At 35.2% G+C, this 13,083-nt stretch overlaps 1 protein-coding gene across 2 annotated transcripts in view; it reads right to left on the reverse strand.

Moving 5' to 3' along the window:
- The window catches only part of SHPRH (SNF2 histone linker PHD RING helicase), a 65,185-nt gene that overhangs the window by 18,890 nt on the left and 33,212 nt on the right, over positions 1–13,083 (reverse strand). The window contains exons 19-25 of one of the 2 annotated variants that reach the window (XM_069786944.1): positions 10,631–10,804; positions 10,244–10,306; positions 8,892–9,117; positions 6,173–6,316; positions 4,797–4,898; positions 3,886–3,957; positions 1,953–2,141 (exon numbers count right to left, since the gene is read on the reverse strand). In XM_069786944.1, coding sequence (XP_069643045.1) covers positions 1,953–2,141; positions 3,886–3,957; positions 4,797–4,898; positions 6,173–6,316; positions 8,892–9,117; positions 10,244–10,306; positions 10,631–10,804 — 970 coding nt within the window. Of the gene's footprint in view, positions 1–1,952; positions 2,142–3,885; positions 3,958–4,796; positions 4,899–6,172; positions 6,317–6,929; positions 7,578–8,891; positions 9,118–10,243; positions 10,307–10,630; positions 10,805–13,083 lie in introns of those variants that run through there. The other variant, XM_069786945.1, reaches the window with a different exon arrangement.

Genomic DNA, 13,083 nt, shown 5'->3' on the forward strand with positions numbered 1-13,083 from the left:
TAACTAGTTTGAACATGGTAGCATTCATTTCAGTACAGGCCAGCAACCCTAGTATACCCGCAAAGTTCAAGGAGACTTGCACAATACCATGGAAGTCTTTGTCAGCACATTTTGTTATTACTTTTAACTATGCTAACTGGATTAAAACTACAATTGGTATGTCCAGCTGTATTATAACCATATTATAATATAAGATAGCAATATCATCTAAATCAAAATACTACCAACATTAGTCTTTTACTTTTGCATTTTAGTCCAGAATCCTCTATTTTTTTCCACAACTGCAAGAACAACAGGGTTTTTTTTGGTTTAACACTATTCTATAACAGATTTGTGCAAAGCAAAAGTGTACCTATGCACTGCTAAAGGCTCATGGAGATGCTGTCTCTTGCTCCACCCTTGCCTTCAACCCACTGAAAACCCTCTGTTACTAAGAAAAATAGATAAAACAGTGCAATCAGGACTGTTTTCCTACATATTTGTGTCCAGAGGTTCATTAACTTTTGTAATTAGGAAGGCACACAAGTTACAAATAAAGTTCCCGCCCCCCAGACTTGAACTTTCAGATATCTTTTGTAGTAAGGGGAAAGTCAAGCCATAGTATTTTGCCAAATAGGGGGCATCCTTTATGTGTACGGCTATTTTAATGAGACTTGGAGAAAATTAATTGCCTTCGAAACTCAGACTCTCTGTCAAGCTGTTTGAAATGATCTAATGGGTTGCTAAATTAAGGGAGAAGTCTAAGATAGTACTAAGATAGAAAAGAGAACGTCCCCAACATCGCACCAGAGAAACCTTTCTTCAGAGAACAAATTCATAGTCAACAGGTTCCAATGAAAAGTATTGGTTTTGATAAATAATTTTTTATGGGATTAAAATATTTCTATTTTCTCTACTGTGATTTGATTTATTATTGAATAAAATTTGGGTCAAGTTACAGAATATACTCATTAGAACCTGCCCACTAATTTATTAGTGGACTAGTTAGATGGAGGAAGCATTGATATAATCTCCCTTCAGGTTTTTAATGTTCATTCACCCCTATTAAAAAAGTAGTCAGTTTTTTTCCTCCTAATTATGGTCTGTATAGCAGACAATATTACATAGATATGCAAAATGCAAAAGAACTATTCTGCTTCTCAGGTAGCTCAAGAAACATTCCAGATGACTAATCTTAAATTCAGAATCAGCGTTTATGTTCTCTGGCTAACAATGAAGACTTACCAATTTAAAATATTTACATTATCCTAATAGCCTTATAGTACATGCAGCTTTCTCAAACTACTCATGTCAAGCAAAAATAGCAAAACTATGCCTCCAAAAAGCCTCATCTCTCCTTAGCTACAAAAAGTCAAAAACATCACAACAAAAAAACCCAAACAAACCAAATAATCACCTGCATACAAACAACATTGATTTCTACCCAGTGTCAAATGCTTAAAAATCATAACTAAAGCTCAGCGAAAGCTGTCTCTCCTACTTATACCCCAAGACAGCATTACTTTAACAGATGTGTAATTTTGTAATCCATCTACAAGGCCTTTTCTCAGGCACATTTAAAGAGTAAGTGTTAAAAAGATACCCTCTTTCACACCATTACCTTTCATGCTTTGTTTCCAAAACTCTTGAAAGTTATGAAAAGGGTAGGTTAAAAAAAACAAACCCTAAATCAAACAAAAAAAACCAAAAAACCTTTTACTTGACAGGAAAACATGTATCCTTCCTTGGGGAAGAATGCAAAAACATTGATTACACTGTAAGAAAGGCCTATATACATCATGTCCAATTCAAAAGAAAAAGAGCTATACCTGTTAGAAACAAAACAAATCATAAAAGTGAACCTACTTATAAAACTATATGGTAGATTTGACTGCCTAAATGCAGTACGCAACAAAACACAACAAATATACACTGCTGAAAGTTTGGCCACAAAGCTCATATAAACAACGTACCTTTACAGGAATATCATCCTCCTGATTTGCAGTTTCTGCAGTAAAGACATACGATATTTCTTTATGAGATGTTGTCTGCCTGCAAATGGCACATTTAATTGAGCTCCGGCGGGTGCCAACGCTGTACTGTTCTATGATGATAGCTATACACTCATTACAAAAACAATGTCCACATGTCAGCACCGCCCACTATGCAGGGAATTGAAAAAAAATACAACACAGTATCAGTTTTGGATCAATGCAAAAGAAAACAGTGTAGTAGTACATGATAAATTACATTTTTACAGAAACATTACTTTATTTTCATGAAACTCATCAGATCAAAATTCAAGAATTTTAGAATTTTTAGCACTCCAGCTGCTAAAAAGCCTGGATTTCACAGTTTTCCAGCACAGAAAGATTCACGATCCACAGAAGTTATCTGCATTTGTTGTTAATTTTTTGCATTTTCCCAGTTTTAAACTCGAGGAAAGACCGTAGAGTCTTTCATTTCTACGAACGATGATTCTTAATGCATGGGTTAAGTACACAGATTAAGTATTTACACCATTTTTAAAAAAAGATTACACAAATGTTTGTATTGGCCTTCTGTAGAAGTCTTTATACATTCATACTAGATCAGTCTTTATTAATAAAGTCCTAAAGAAAGTGCTTTAATTTTTACCTATTTTTAAGTCCTAGACATGATCTTTGGATTTAAGAGGAAAGAAGATTTTGAACAGAGAGGCTTAATCTGTTTTTGACAGAAATGCCTTAGAAACGAAAGATTTCATTACAGAAGCTGTACTTCCTTTGCGGGCCTAGAACATCTACGTGTCAGCTGTGACCTTCCATAACAGAGGAGTAATTTGTAAACCAGGGTTTTTGCACCTAGAAATAGTGTCTTACTCTGTGCTAGTCTGTTCCATAAGGCCATTTTAAGTGGAAAAAATAAAACAGTTTTCATGGGTGCAAGAAGCAGAGGGAATTGACTAAACGACTGATTATCAAGCAAAAAGATCTTCTAGGCTTTGTAAGGTTCTTTCAATCATGCAGAAACAGGATGCAAAGCATTTTAGAAGTTCCTTATTTTTCCTTTCAGTGAGCTCCTCCAGCTCCGAGATGAAGCATAATGGCAGTTAACAGGGTAAACAACTGTTCTGTGTAAAAACCTTTATCTCCCTTGGAGGAAGAGCAGAGAGGGCATTTTGGAAACATAGCAGGACACCAGTTTGTGCTTACACATGTCTATAAACCTAACAGAGGCTAACACCTTAAAATAGCTACCCTAAAAAAAAAGCCAATTTAGTTTGACTGTACAGGTGTCCTTACGTCTTTTTACATAATGCATGGTAAGTAAAGTATAAACTATACCTTTGTACTTTATGATATAGATCAATTTTGATTAAATCTCAATTAAATTTCAGCTCCTGCAGTTCAGCAGGTAAGTGGTAGGGAAAGAAATCCAGATTGCCAGTCCTCACTTTATAGGTTTTTTTTAGTACCGTTTAAGTGGCTAATATCCATTTTTTTGAAGTCTAGATGAAAAAAAATACCATCAAGAGCAGTGGTTACAGTAAAATACAATAGTATACTATAGAAGCTTATCTATTTCTTCATTCTATTAGCTTATAAACGGCAAAGAAATTTTTCTGACAAAAGTTTGAAAGGAAAACTTCAGAGTTATAAAACCATCAGCAACACACATTTTTGGAACACTTTTGTTGAAACACTTAAGCACTGATGTCAACAGCTAAAGGCAATAGAGGCGCTTGCATCTGAGCAAGATGTTATTTCAGGGGAGAAGCTGGTTGGCACATTACAGGAAAGGGCTTATTTCCCCTGTTTTAATACAATGTTCATTTAAAATCAGATGTTGAAAATTTAACACACAGCTGACTCAGATCTAAGAAAAGACATTCTAAAAACAAAGCCCGCTGACTAAATATCTTACCTGTTTTCCTAGTTGACGTGCACAGATTGGACATGGTTCTGGGTTAACTCCCCCAGTAGTTTTATCCTGAGACTATAAAGTAGAAGAAAAAATAAACTTTGTGTTTCAAGAAATAAAAAGTTATTCTATATTTGAAACAAGCTTCTAGAAAAAAAATGAATAATGAAGTCCTTAAAAAAAACCCTGTGTGAGCAAATTAAAAAACATCATTCATGAAAAAATAAGCCTATCTTGAGGAGTTAAAAAACCCCCTTATTTATGATAAGGAAAAGGAGCACTATTTATACTGCAGTCCTTTGGCTAGCATCTGCATCTCCACTATAGCTTTGAAAAATCCTGGTAAAATACAAGCTTCAAACAAGAAACTCCTCATATTTTCTATCAGCTTCACTTTGTTCTGAAAACACTTAAATATACTCAATCATGCTTAACTATGCTTACATAAGCATAATTGTACTTACGTGAACACTGTAATTAAAATAATGTAACATACATGGGGTTCGTCTGGGTTTTTTTTTAATATTTATTTAACCCACAGACCTGCTTGTCCTTCCATTTAAGAAGGTAAGCTCTTCGTGAAATAGCAAGGGTACATGGAGAAGTACATAATTTTACAAGGCTTCTACTAAACATGGCCCAGTTAGTTTTAAAGAAAGTTTTAACCATCTAAAACTAGTTCATAGTTTTATAACTGTGTAATTAAACAAATAGCCAAAACATATAATGTAATAAGTAACTTCATGGCTATGCAGTAACACAAAGAACAACCCACTGAATTTCAATGTCTAATGAATCTTTAGAGAAAATATGTTTTCTTTAAAATGTAAGTTTTAAATAAAAAAATAGTATGTTTCTTCCACTAGGTAAAGAGTACATCACTTCTGTAAAGACCAAGGAACCGTAAACCTTACTTTCTCCAGATTAGTGAGATACAGAAGTTGTCCTAATTTCTTCTGAAGCTGTGATTTGGCAACAGCCTTGTCATTCAAAAGTTTCACTCGATTTTGCTCCACCTATGGAAACAGTATTAAACACATTAAAAAAGGGGAAAAAAATAGTTAAGTTTTACAATAAGGCTTAAATTCTTTTTTTGGCAAAATTCAACTGAATAATTCACTGGGGACAGACAGAAGAACAGGTCATGCTGTAAATTTAAGATGGACTTTACCCCAAGGAAAACTGATTATCTATTCCTTTGCTGTACCCAATATGAACACAGTACTGCGAATGGGCTGAGACCCAGGAGGCATACAAACTTGCTTTTTATTGTTTTATTTGCAATATTGGTTCTTTCCAGAGACAAAACCAATTTAAAATAATTTTTAAAAGTTACTTAGAAATTTCATTCAATTTGTCACCTATCTTCTTACAGCCAAATAGATCCTAGACTCTACTACTGGTTCCAAAAGCAATGTGTAAGAAACAATACTTTCTTTGTACTTCTTAGAAGCTTTCACTTTTCATTTAACCTACACAAACATAGAAATATCAAGCTGACTCCTTGTTAGATTAATTATAGTTGGTAGTGGTGTAGTTATTAGTACTGCAGAAGAGGCAAGCACCTGAAGGATGACAGCCAAAGTAATGGGCGTTTCTTTTATGGTTGCAAATACATACATAAATCTTAGACTTTGTTAAATGTTTGTAAAGTGAAGTGCTCCATTTTAAAAATTGCTTTAATACACAGATGAAATATCTACTCCCCTACAGAAGAAGAAGCACTTTTATCTAACACTGAATCTCAGTGAAGAAAGCAAAAAATGTTCCTATTGAAAACATATTTCTATTGGTGAAAAAAATAAGAGGTCAAATCAACCCAGCATTTTCTCTATGTTCATGAACAGAAAGTGGCTCAGAAATTCCAAGATACTGTAAAAAGATTTATCTTTGAGGTTTTCACTGCTGTTTTTTAGGTCCTCGTGGAAAGTTGCAATATGGGTGAGAAATCAGGTCAACTTAATTTTCCACCAGCTTGGACAACTGGGCAATTGTGGAGAAAGGTCCCAGAGACATTCACCTGCTTCTGGAAGGACAGCAGTCTTTTGGAAAAATGACACTCACAGTCAGAAGGCTGGCAAAAATGTATCAAAATAAGAGTTACAAGCTTAAAAAGGCCCATACACTAATGTAGATATAGACAGAAACTCTTTACTCCACCAAGGCTTTCTGAAATGGAAACAGAGACATACTATAGACCTTATACATAGATCTAGATACAGATTTTATTTTTGTAGGAGGTAGGTTCTTTAAGGGAAAAAAAACTTTTCTTTCCTGCCAAGTACTTTACCTCATGTGGTTCTATGATGTGGAGAACTGGTGGATTTGGTTTTGGCTCATCAGGATGACGCACTCTCAGCCGTTCTGTAGCCATTGCCAATTCATCAATAGCAGACACGTGATCCCTAAGTACCATCCAATATTCATGAAGTAACTGTAAGAAAACCCCAAACATATCAGTAGCAGAACTGAGTTGAATTCCCTTTATATAACTCTGCCATACAATGTATAATGTGAAAATCTTTCTGGAGTAAGGGATAATATTTCTTTAGAGTAATTCAGGTACCACGACAACAAATTACAAAGGAAAACAAACAGTCTAGATATCATCTCACCTGCTTTCTTTTCCAGCCTCTCTTTATGAACAAGTATAAACAGCTGTGTCTCATTTCTTCTACAACTATTACTATTACAATAACTAATGCAACTAAAAGTTCAGAAACAAAATGCCTTGCAAGACTAAGCAAATGCTGAATAAAATAAGGAAAAATGATTAAGCAATTTTAAACAGCTAGCTATTATACTACTAAGACTGCTTCTTAAAGATGAAGTATGTTTTAAAGAAACATTAACAGTTTAAGTGGTCTTGATGAAGGCACAGACAAGCACAAGGTGAAAATAACATCAGATTCAATTCTCCCAAGAAAAAGTAAATTCTGGTTTTCTACAAAAGAAATGGCTACAACTGGAAGTATACTATACATATAAACTAGTATTATTTTTAAATTACTGATAATACTGTAAAATATTTCTTCCCGAGCTTTCCACTAGTTATGTATTTTATAAAAAAAAAAATCTTCCATGATCTTACTGAAATTCTAAGACCTTTTGTAAACACCAAAAATTTGTTTGTTGATTTCTGATTTTTCAATTGTAAATGTACTTTAAACACTCAGTTGCTGGGGGGGGTGTGTGTGCTCATTGTTTGGGGCTTTTCTTTTAGCTCAAGAAAGACTACAAAGCATTTGTTTTGAGCTATGCATATACTACAATCTTAAAATTACTATGTATTAAACCTGGCATACAGGGTAAGGACAGAGAATAAGCTGAAGGGAGCTTACTCCTCCCAAACTAAAGTAAACTAAGGAAGAAACAGCTAAAATTACTTTTGCTAAAAAAAAAAAAAAAAAAAAAAAGGCAGCTTGTTTTAGATTTAAGGGTTATTTTACAGAGTATCATCCCTGTAGCTCAATGTAGATTTGAGCACTATGGACAACTGAACCAGTATTTCCAAATCACAACAGATGGAATCATAACAGCACTATTTTCATTCTCACTGGCATATTAGTCCCACCTTTTGTTTCCTAAAGTAAAAGGACATGAAGAGACTGTTCCCTTCTTGCAGCAGAAAATCCCCAACACATAGCAATGCCTTGGTAACTGGTTACCTTATGTCCTCCTCCTTTTGTGAGCTGCTACAAGCCGAGGACATAAAATAATGAAGCATGAGAACAGCCAGGGTCATTATTCTCCAATCAGCATTTTGGTACCATAAGCAAGCGACCTGACTTTGTGAGAGCAGCACAACTTTATTAGTTGTTTAATAACTTTAACTATCAGATACCTAAATGCTGACTGAGATGTCATATTGTTTAAAAAGGTTTTGCACTGTGTTACACTGTAACCTAGTAATTTTTTTTACGGCAGCTCCAGATTAAGACTCACTCCTAATTAGCACTACCAATTTCAGGAAAGTAGGTGATGAGTAACCAAGTTTGCTGAAAAAAGAAGACAGACTGAATTCCATTAGTTAATCTAAGATACATAAAATAAATTGTTCTCTTGAGTATCTTCTCTTCCTCTATGGACTAAAGCTAATAACAAATATTTAAATTCCTGGATAGCATACTTCCGCAAGAACTATCTTTGCTTTTTCAAAACCTCCTAGGATAAAGCAAGTTAAGTGACAATTTCCTAGAATCATAAGGCAGCAGCTTGGGAGAAAGATCACGGGGTGAAAACCCTTCAAGTAACCAGAATTTCCTCTGATGTCAGACCACAAAAAAAAACCCCAAACCCCAAAAAAGAAGAGAGTGAACAAGAGTCAATAAACCTGGCACTACTGTACCATGTGTGTTCTATTGAAGCTGAAGTCTGTGTTAATTAAAAATGAGAAAGAGAAAACACTTTTGATTACACCTAAGCTGTAAGACAGAATGAAACCCTTGTGTGCAACAGCTTTTCCCCCTTCTCCATCACTGGTATGTACTCACTGCAAGGAAACACAGACACACAAGGATGCATAAGGAAAGCCACAGTATACTCCTGCAGGTCTCTGATCCAAACAACATTAGACTGATTATTTCAGGTTACATTGTGTAGTAAACAAGATCCAGGAAATAAAGCAATAGTGAAAGGACATCTGTAGCTAGCACAAGACTGAAGGTAAACTGAATTACAGAATGGACCAACACTCGATTTGCTGAGTCTGGCTACATTCTGATTTAACTAACAGGCAAACACATTTAATTATATCTGTATACTGTCATAATAGATGCAATTACATTGCTTACTAATTTGCTTAGTAGCCAGTATAGCTTTTAGAGACTCTTAAATCATATATAAACCATTTAAAATCAAATCCTGTAATAAGCACTACGAAAAAGTTTTGTGCAGGCAAACCCTCATTTCAGGAATACAACTTAGATTTGTTCATATTCACCTTAAATTTGTTTATATTGCAGTGAACGGACTACACAACTGTTTCATCACCATCTCATTTACTGTACCTTATATTCCTTTTTCCATGCTTCAAAGAGTTCCAGAAATATGCTGCCTTCTTCGGTTAGCTTAACATCCATTCGGTGAGCTTTGGCAAAGGAGAGAATAGCTTTCAAGGCACGTTCAGTTTCACTGGTCGCCCACAGTCCTCTACTTGTGGTGGGCAAACGGTCATCAACAAGCCCTTCTTCATCTTCTATCATCTCTTCAAATATTGCCATTTGGCCTTTAACACTTCAAAACAAACCCAACATGATACTTATCACTGATTTTGTACTTCCACATCCATTTCTACTTATTCACCATATATTTCAGCCTTCTAATATTTGATTAAAAAATAAAGCAAACCAAACAAATATAATAGCTGTTTTATTACTTGATATCCCAAAAGCTTGCTTTGAACACAGTGACCTCAGTACCAGCAATGAAATCACTGTACAAGTCATTTTGTCAGCTCAAAATTACCGATAGCTTTTGTAAAGGCTTATGCATCTTAATTATCTTTCAGTAGTTATTAATGATTAATGTCACATTCATTTTAAAAAATTGCAATTCTGACTTCTTAAATCAGCAAGAGTTGCAGTTAAAATCTGACAAAAAATTTGCTGTGTATTGCATTATTTAAAAACACTACAGCTTCCCAGTTCCCTCCTTGACAAACAATGCTAATTCAGAAACACACTAACATTTTCTAATGATTCCAGCAATCATTAGGTAACAGAGCTCCCACTGGTAAAGACTTTTCAAAATGTCTTCTCAGTGACCTCATTTTTTTAATCCAATTTTGACATTGCAAGGAATATAAGAAATAAAAGTAAAAGAGAAAACATGAAGAGGGCATACTTCTCTCACACCATGTGCTGGTACAACCCTTCTTTCAGCTCACAGCTGCATTTATGTCTGAAATCTCCTCTCTCATTGTAGCTTTAGTCAAATTTTATTACTTTATGAATTATACAGAATTAAAAAAAATAAATCTATGAACAAATATGGTTATTATACCACTCACAACTGGACTGCAAATAAATATTTGCACAAACAGGGGTATGTGTTTAGTTAGCATACTTGTATTTATACACACACTTTCTGAACACTTCAACACTTCATTTCAAATGCATGGTCATATTATAGCAGCTTGAGAAAAAGTAGCATGTATTCATTGCTTGTACATAGCTTTTTCAAATGAAATTTACATAGAAAATTCAACTTGAGTAATAAAATTGCTATCAAGGCCACTAGCAAGAAGTTGCTGTAATTTGTTCATAAAGTTATTTCAGAAACCTTAAAGTAGAAAATATAAAAAAATCCATCTTTCACTTTTTTTTTTAATAGTGAGAAGTTTATAAAGCTATGAACTTACGTATGAGAAAAGAGCTTCGACTCGTATTCTGTGAACAACTCATCAGCCTTACAAAAGACACAGCTGCAATACAAAAGATTGGTTTCTGATGAATTCTGAGTGTTTCTGTTTTCAAAGTAATTCCTGTAATTCCCTATTCCAACACATACAACCACGCAAAGTGCTTAAAGAAAAGAACAATTTAACAGTCTTATGTACAGTTGATATAATAAATGACAGGAAAAGATTTTATAAGAATAAACCCAGTGATTCTAACAAATGGATCTGTGATACCTGTGTACATATAAACCCTGAGTACAGAATAAACACTTTTATCTCTTCTTATTTCAAATGAAGGAAAATTTAATAATACACTTTAAAAGCATATTTTCTACTTTCAAGACATACTTGTTAAGTGGAAGTCTAACAGGTCGCAAATGGCAGAGAGTGGCAGCCTCAATAACCTGCTTAGAGGGAGGGCCTTCTAAGTTTTTCACTGCTTCTCTTACAATCTTCTGGAACTTCTTCACTTCCTCCAGTTGGGTTGTGAGCAGGTATTGAAGGCCTCTGCAGTCACGGAACCTGATTTAAAGAAAAAGGGAACTGACTGCGTGCTAAATCACTGAATCCAAACTTCATTTAGTATTTTGAAGTAGAAGAGAAAGCATCTAATAAATAGCAATCTAGGACAACATACGAAGTTCATATCATAAGCAAATGCTTATTACTACTGCATGTAATGCTGTCAGAAATCATTCCATTGTATCCCCTGAGATGATGCCTGATATTTGTAAAACAGAAAGACTCTTTCCAAGACTCGAGAGATGCGACCAAATATTAGTAGTCAACACCAACCAACAACATTCTGGTTCACAATGCAAATCTACTAAAGGTAAAAAACTGCACATACTTATAATCTTATTTGCGTCTGTTGGCCTACAAACTGATTTTCAATGCAGCTGTGCAACTCACAGCAGACGCACGCACCCATCACAAAAATAAACTGCATTTTGCAAGTTAGGTTTCAAAGTTAAAATTATTAAATGGACATGACAGTGAACTATTTTCCTAAAACCCAGCTGTCTTTATTGATTGGAGTGAGAACATGAACACCAGTTAAGCACTTCCCATATTGTGTTCCTCTTGTGAGCAGAGCTCTCCTGCTGAGTGCACCATTCATACAAGGTCTGGCATTCATGTGCAAGACAGTATTACAAGACTGTGGTTCTACCCCATATGGAAAATTTGATCCAAAACATCCCTTTTGTAAAGTGTGGAGAGAAAAGCACAGGTTTAACAACACTACTAAAGTTTGGCATTTAATATGACCTACTTAAGCAATATGTATTTTAAAATAAAACAGATGAGTTTGCCTAACCAGGTAGTCTGAAAAATACACATAAGTTGCAATCAGAAGTCTGTTGTTAATACTACCAGTTGCCACATATTCCAGATTTATAAAAGTCTCCCACATTATATCCTGGATTAACCATCTCTAATATTCAACTAGAGATTAGCACTTGTTGCTTCTACCATTGACCAATAATACTTCATAAGACACTGTTTTTTAAAGTTTTTATTGCATATGCTAAAATAAATTTTAAAAGAAATAAGTTTTATCCCTGTATTATAAAAGAAACAGTTGAGTTGCAGATAGCTTTTCTAAAGTTATAAAACCTGTAAGCAGCAGTAATTTAAAAAGATACTTCCTAAACAGCTAATTTCAAGTGAGAAAAAAAATAATCAATTTTTTCCAGTATAACACAGGCAAGCAGATAGATAGATGCATAGGCATATGAGCTCAGCATGAACATGCAAACAATCCTTTCCTCAAATTTATTTTAACCAGAATGAGATGCTATCATTGTCAGATAACACTTAACCATGAAACATTCATATCCAGACTCGTTGAGGTTGGAAGGGGCCTCTGGAGATTGTCTTGTCCAGCTCCGCCTTGCTCAAGCAGGGTCACCTAGAGCTGGGTTGCCCAGGACCATGCCCAGATGGCTTTTAAGTATCTCCAAGGATGGAGACTCCACAACCTCTCTGGGCAGCCTGTGCAGTCATGCTCACAGTAAAAAAGTGTTTCCTGATGTTCAGAGGGAACCCCCTGTGTTTCAGTTTGTGCCCACTGCCTCTTGCACTGTCACCGAGCACTGCTAAAAAGAGCCTGGCTCTACTTTTTTGCACTGTCCCTTTAGGTATTTATATACATTGAGAAGATCCCCCCTGAACTGCTGAACAGTCCCAGCTCTCTCAACCTCTCCTTATATCAGAGATGTTCCAATCCTTTCATCATCTACTTGGCCCTTTGTTGGACTCTCTCCATTAGGTCCATCTTGCTCTTGTACTGGAGAGCCCAGAACTGGACACAAAGTACTCCAGGTCTGGCCTCACCAGCGCTGAGTAGACAGAAAGGATCACCTCCCTCAACCTGCTAACAATAATTTGTCTAATGCAGTCCAGGATACCATTAGCCTTCTTTGCTGCAAGGGCACATAAATGGCTTTTGGTCAACTTGGCGTCCATCAGAACCCCCAAGGTCCTTTTCTGCAAAGTTACTTTCCAGCTGGGTGGCCCCAATATCCAGTATGGACAGAATTTCCTTCTTCCTTCTCAGCATAATTCCGAGTTTTGAAAAAAGAAGAGGTGCAGTTTTGTATCTTTATTTAGATTATTTAATAGAATTATGTTAGGTACTGAAAAGTAAAAGATATGCTTATTTCCAGCAAGGGCAAGGAATTGCCACCTTTTGGGATCACAATAACAGAACAGTCATAGTGGAGGATATGTCTTTACATATTTAATTAAAAAATGTGCATATTTTAAGTGTTTAAATTTATATACACATTAAATATTTA

Source organism: Haliaeetus albicilla, chromosome 7, assembly GCF_947461875.1.
Source record: "Haliaeetus albicilla chromosome 7, bHalAlb1.1, whole genome shotgun sequence".
In the NCBI taxonomy this organism is placed as follows: Eukaryota; Metazoa; Chordata; class Aves; order Accipitriformes; family Accipitridae; genus Haliaeetus; species Haliaeetus albicilla.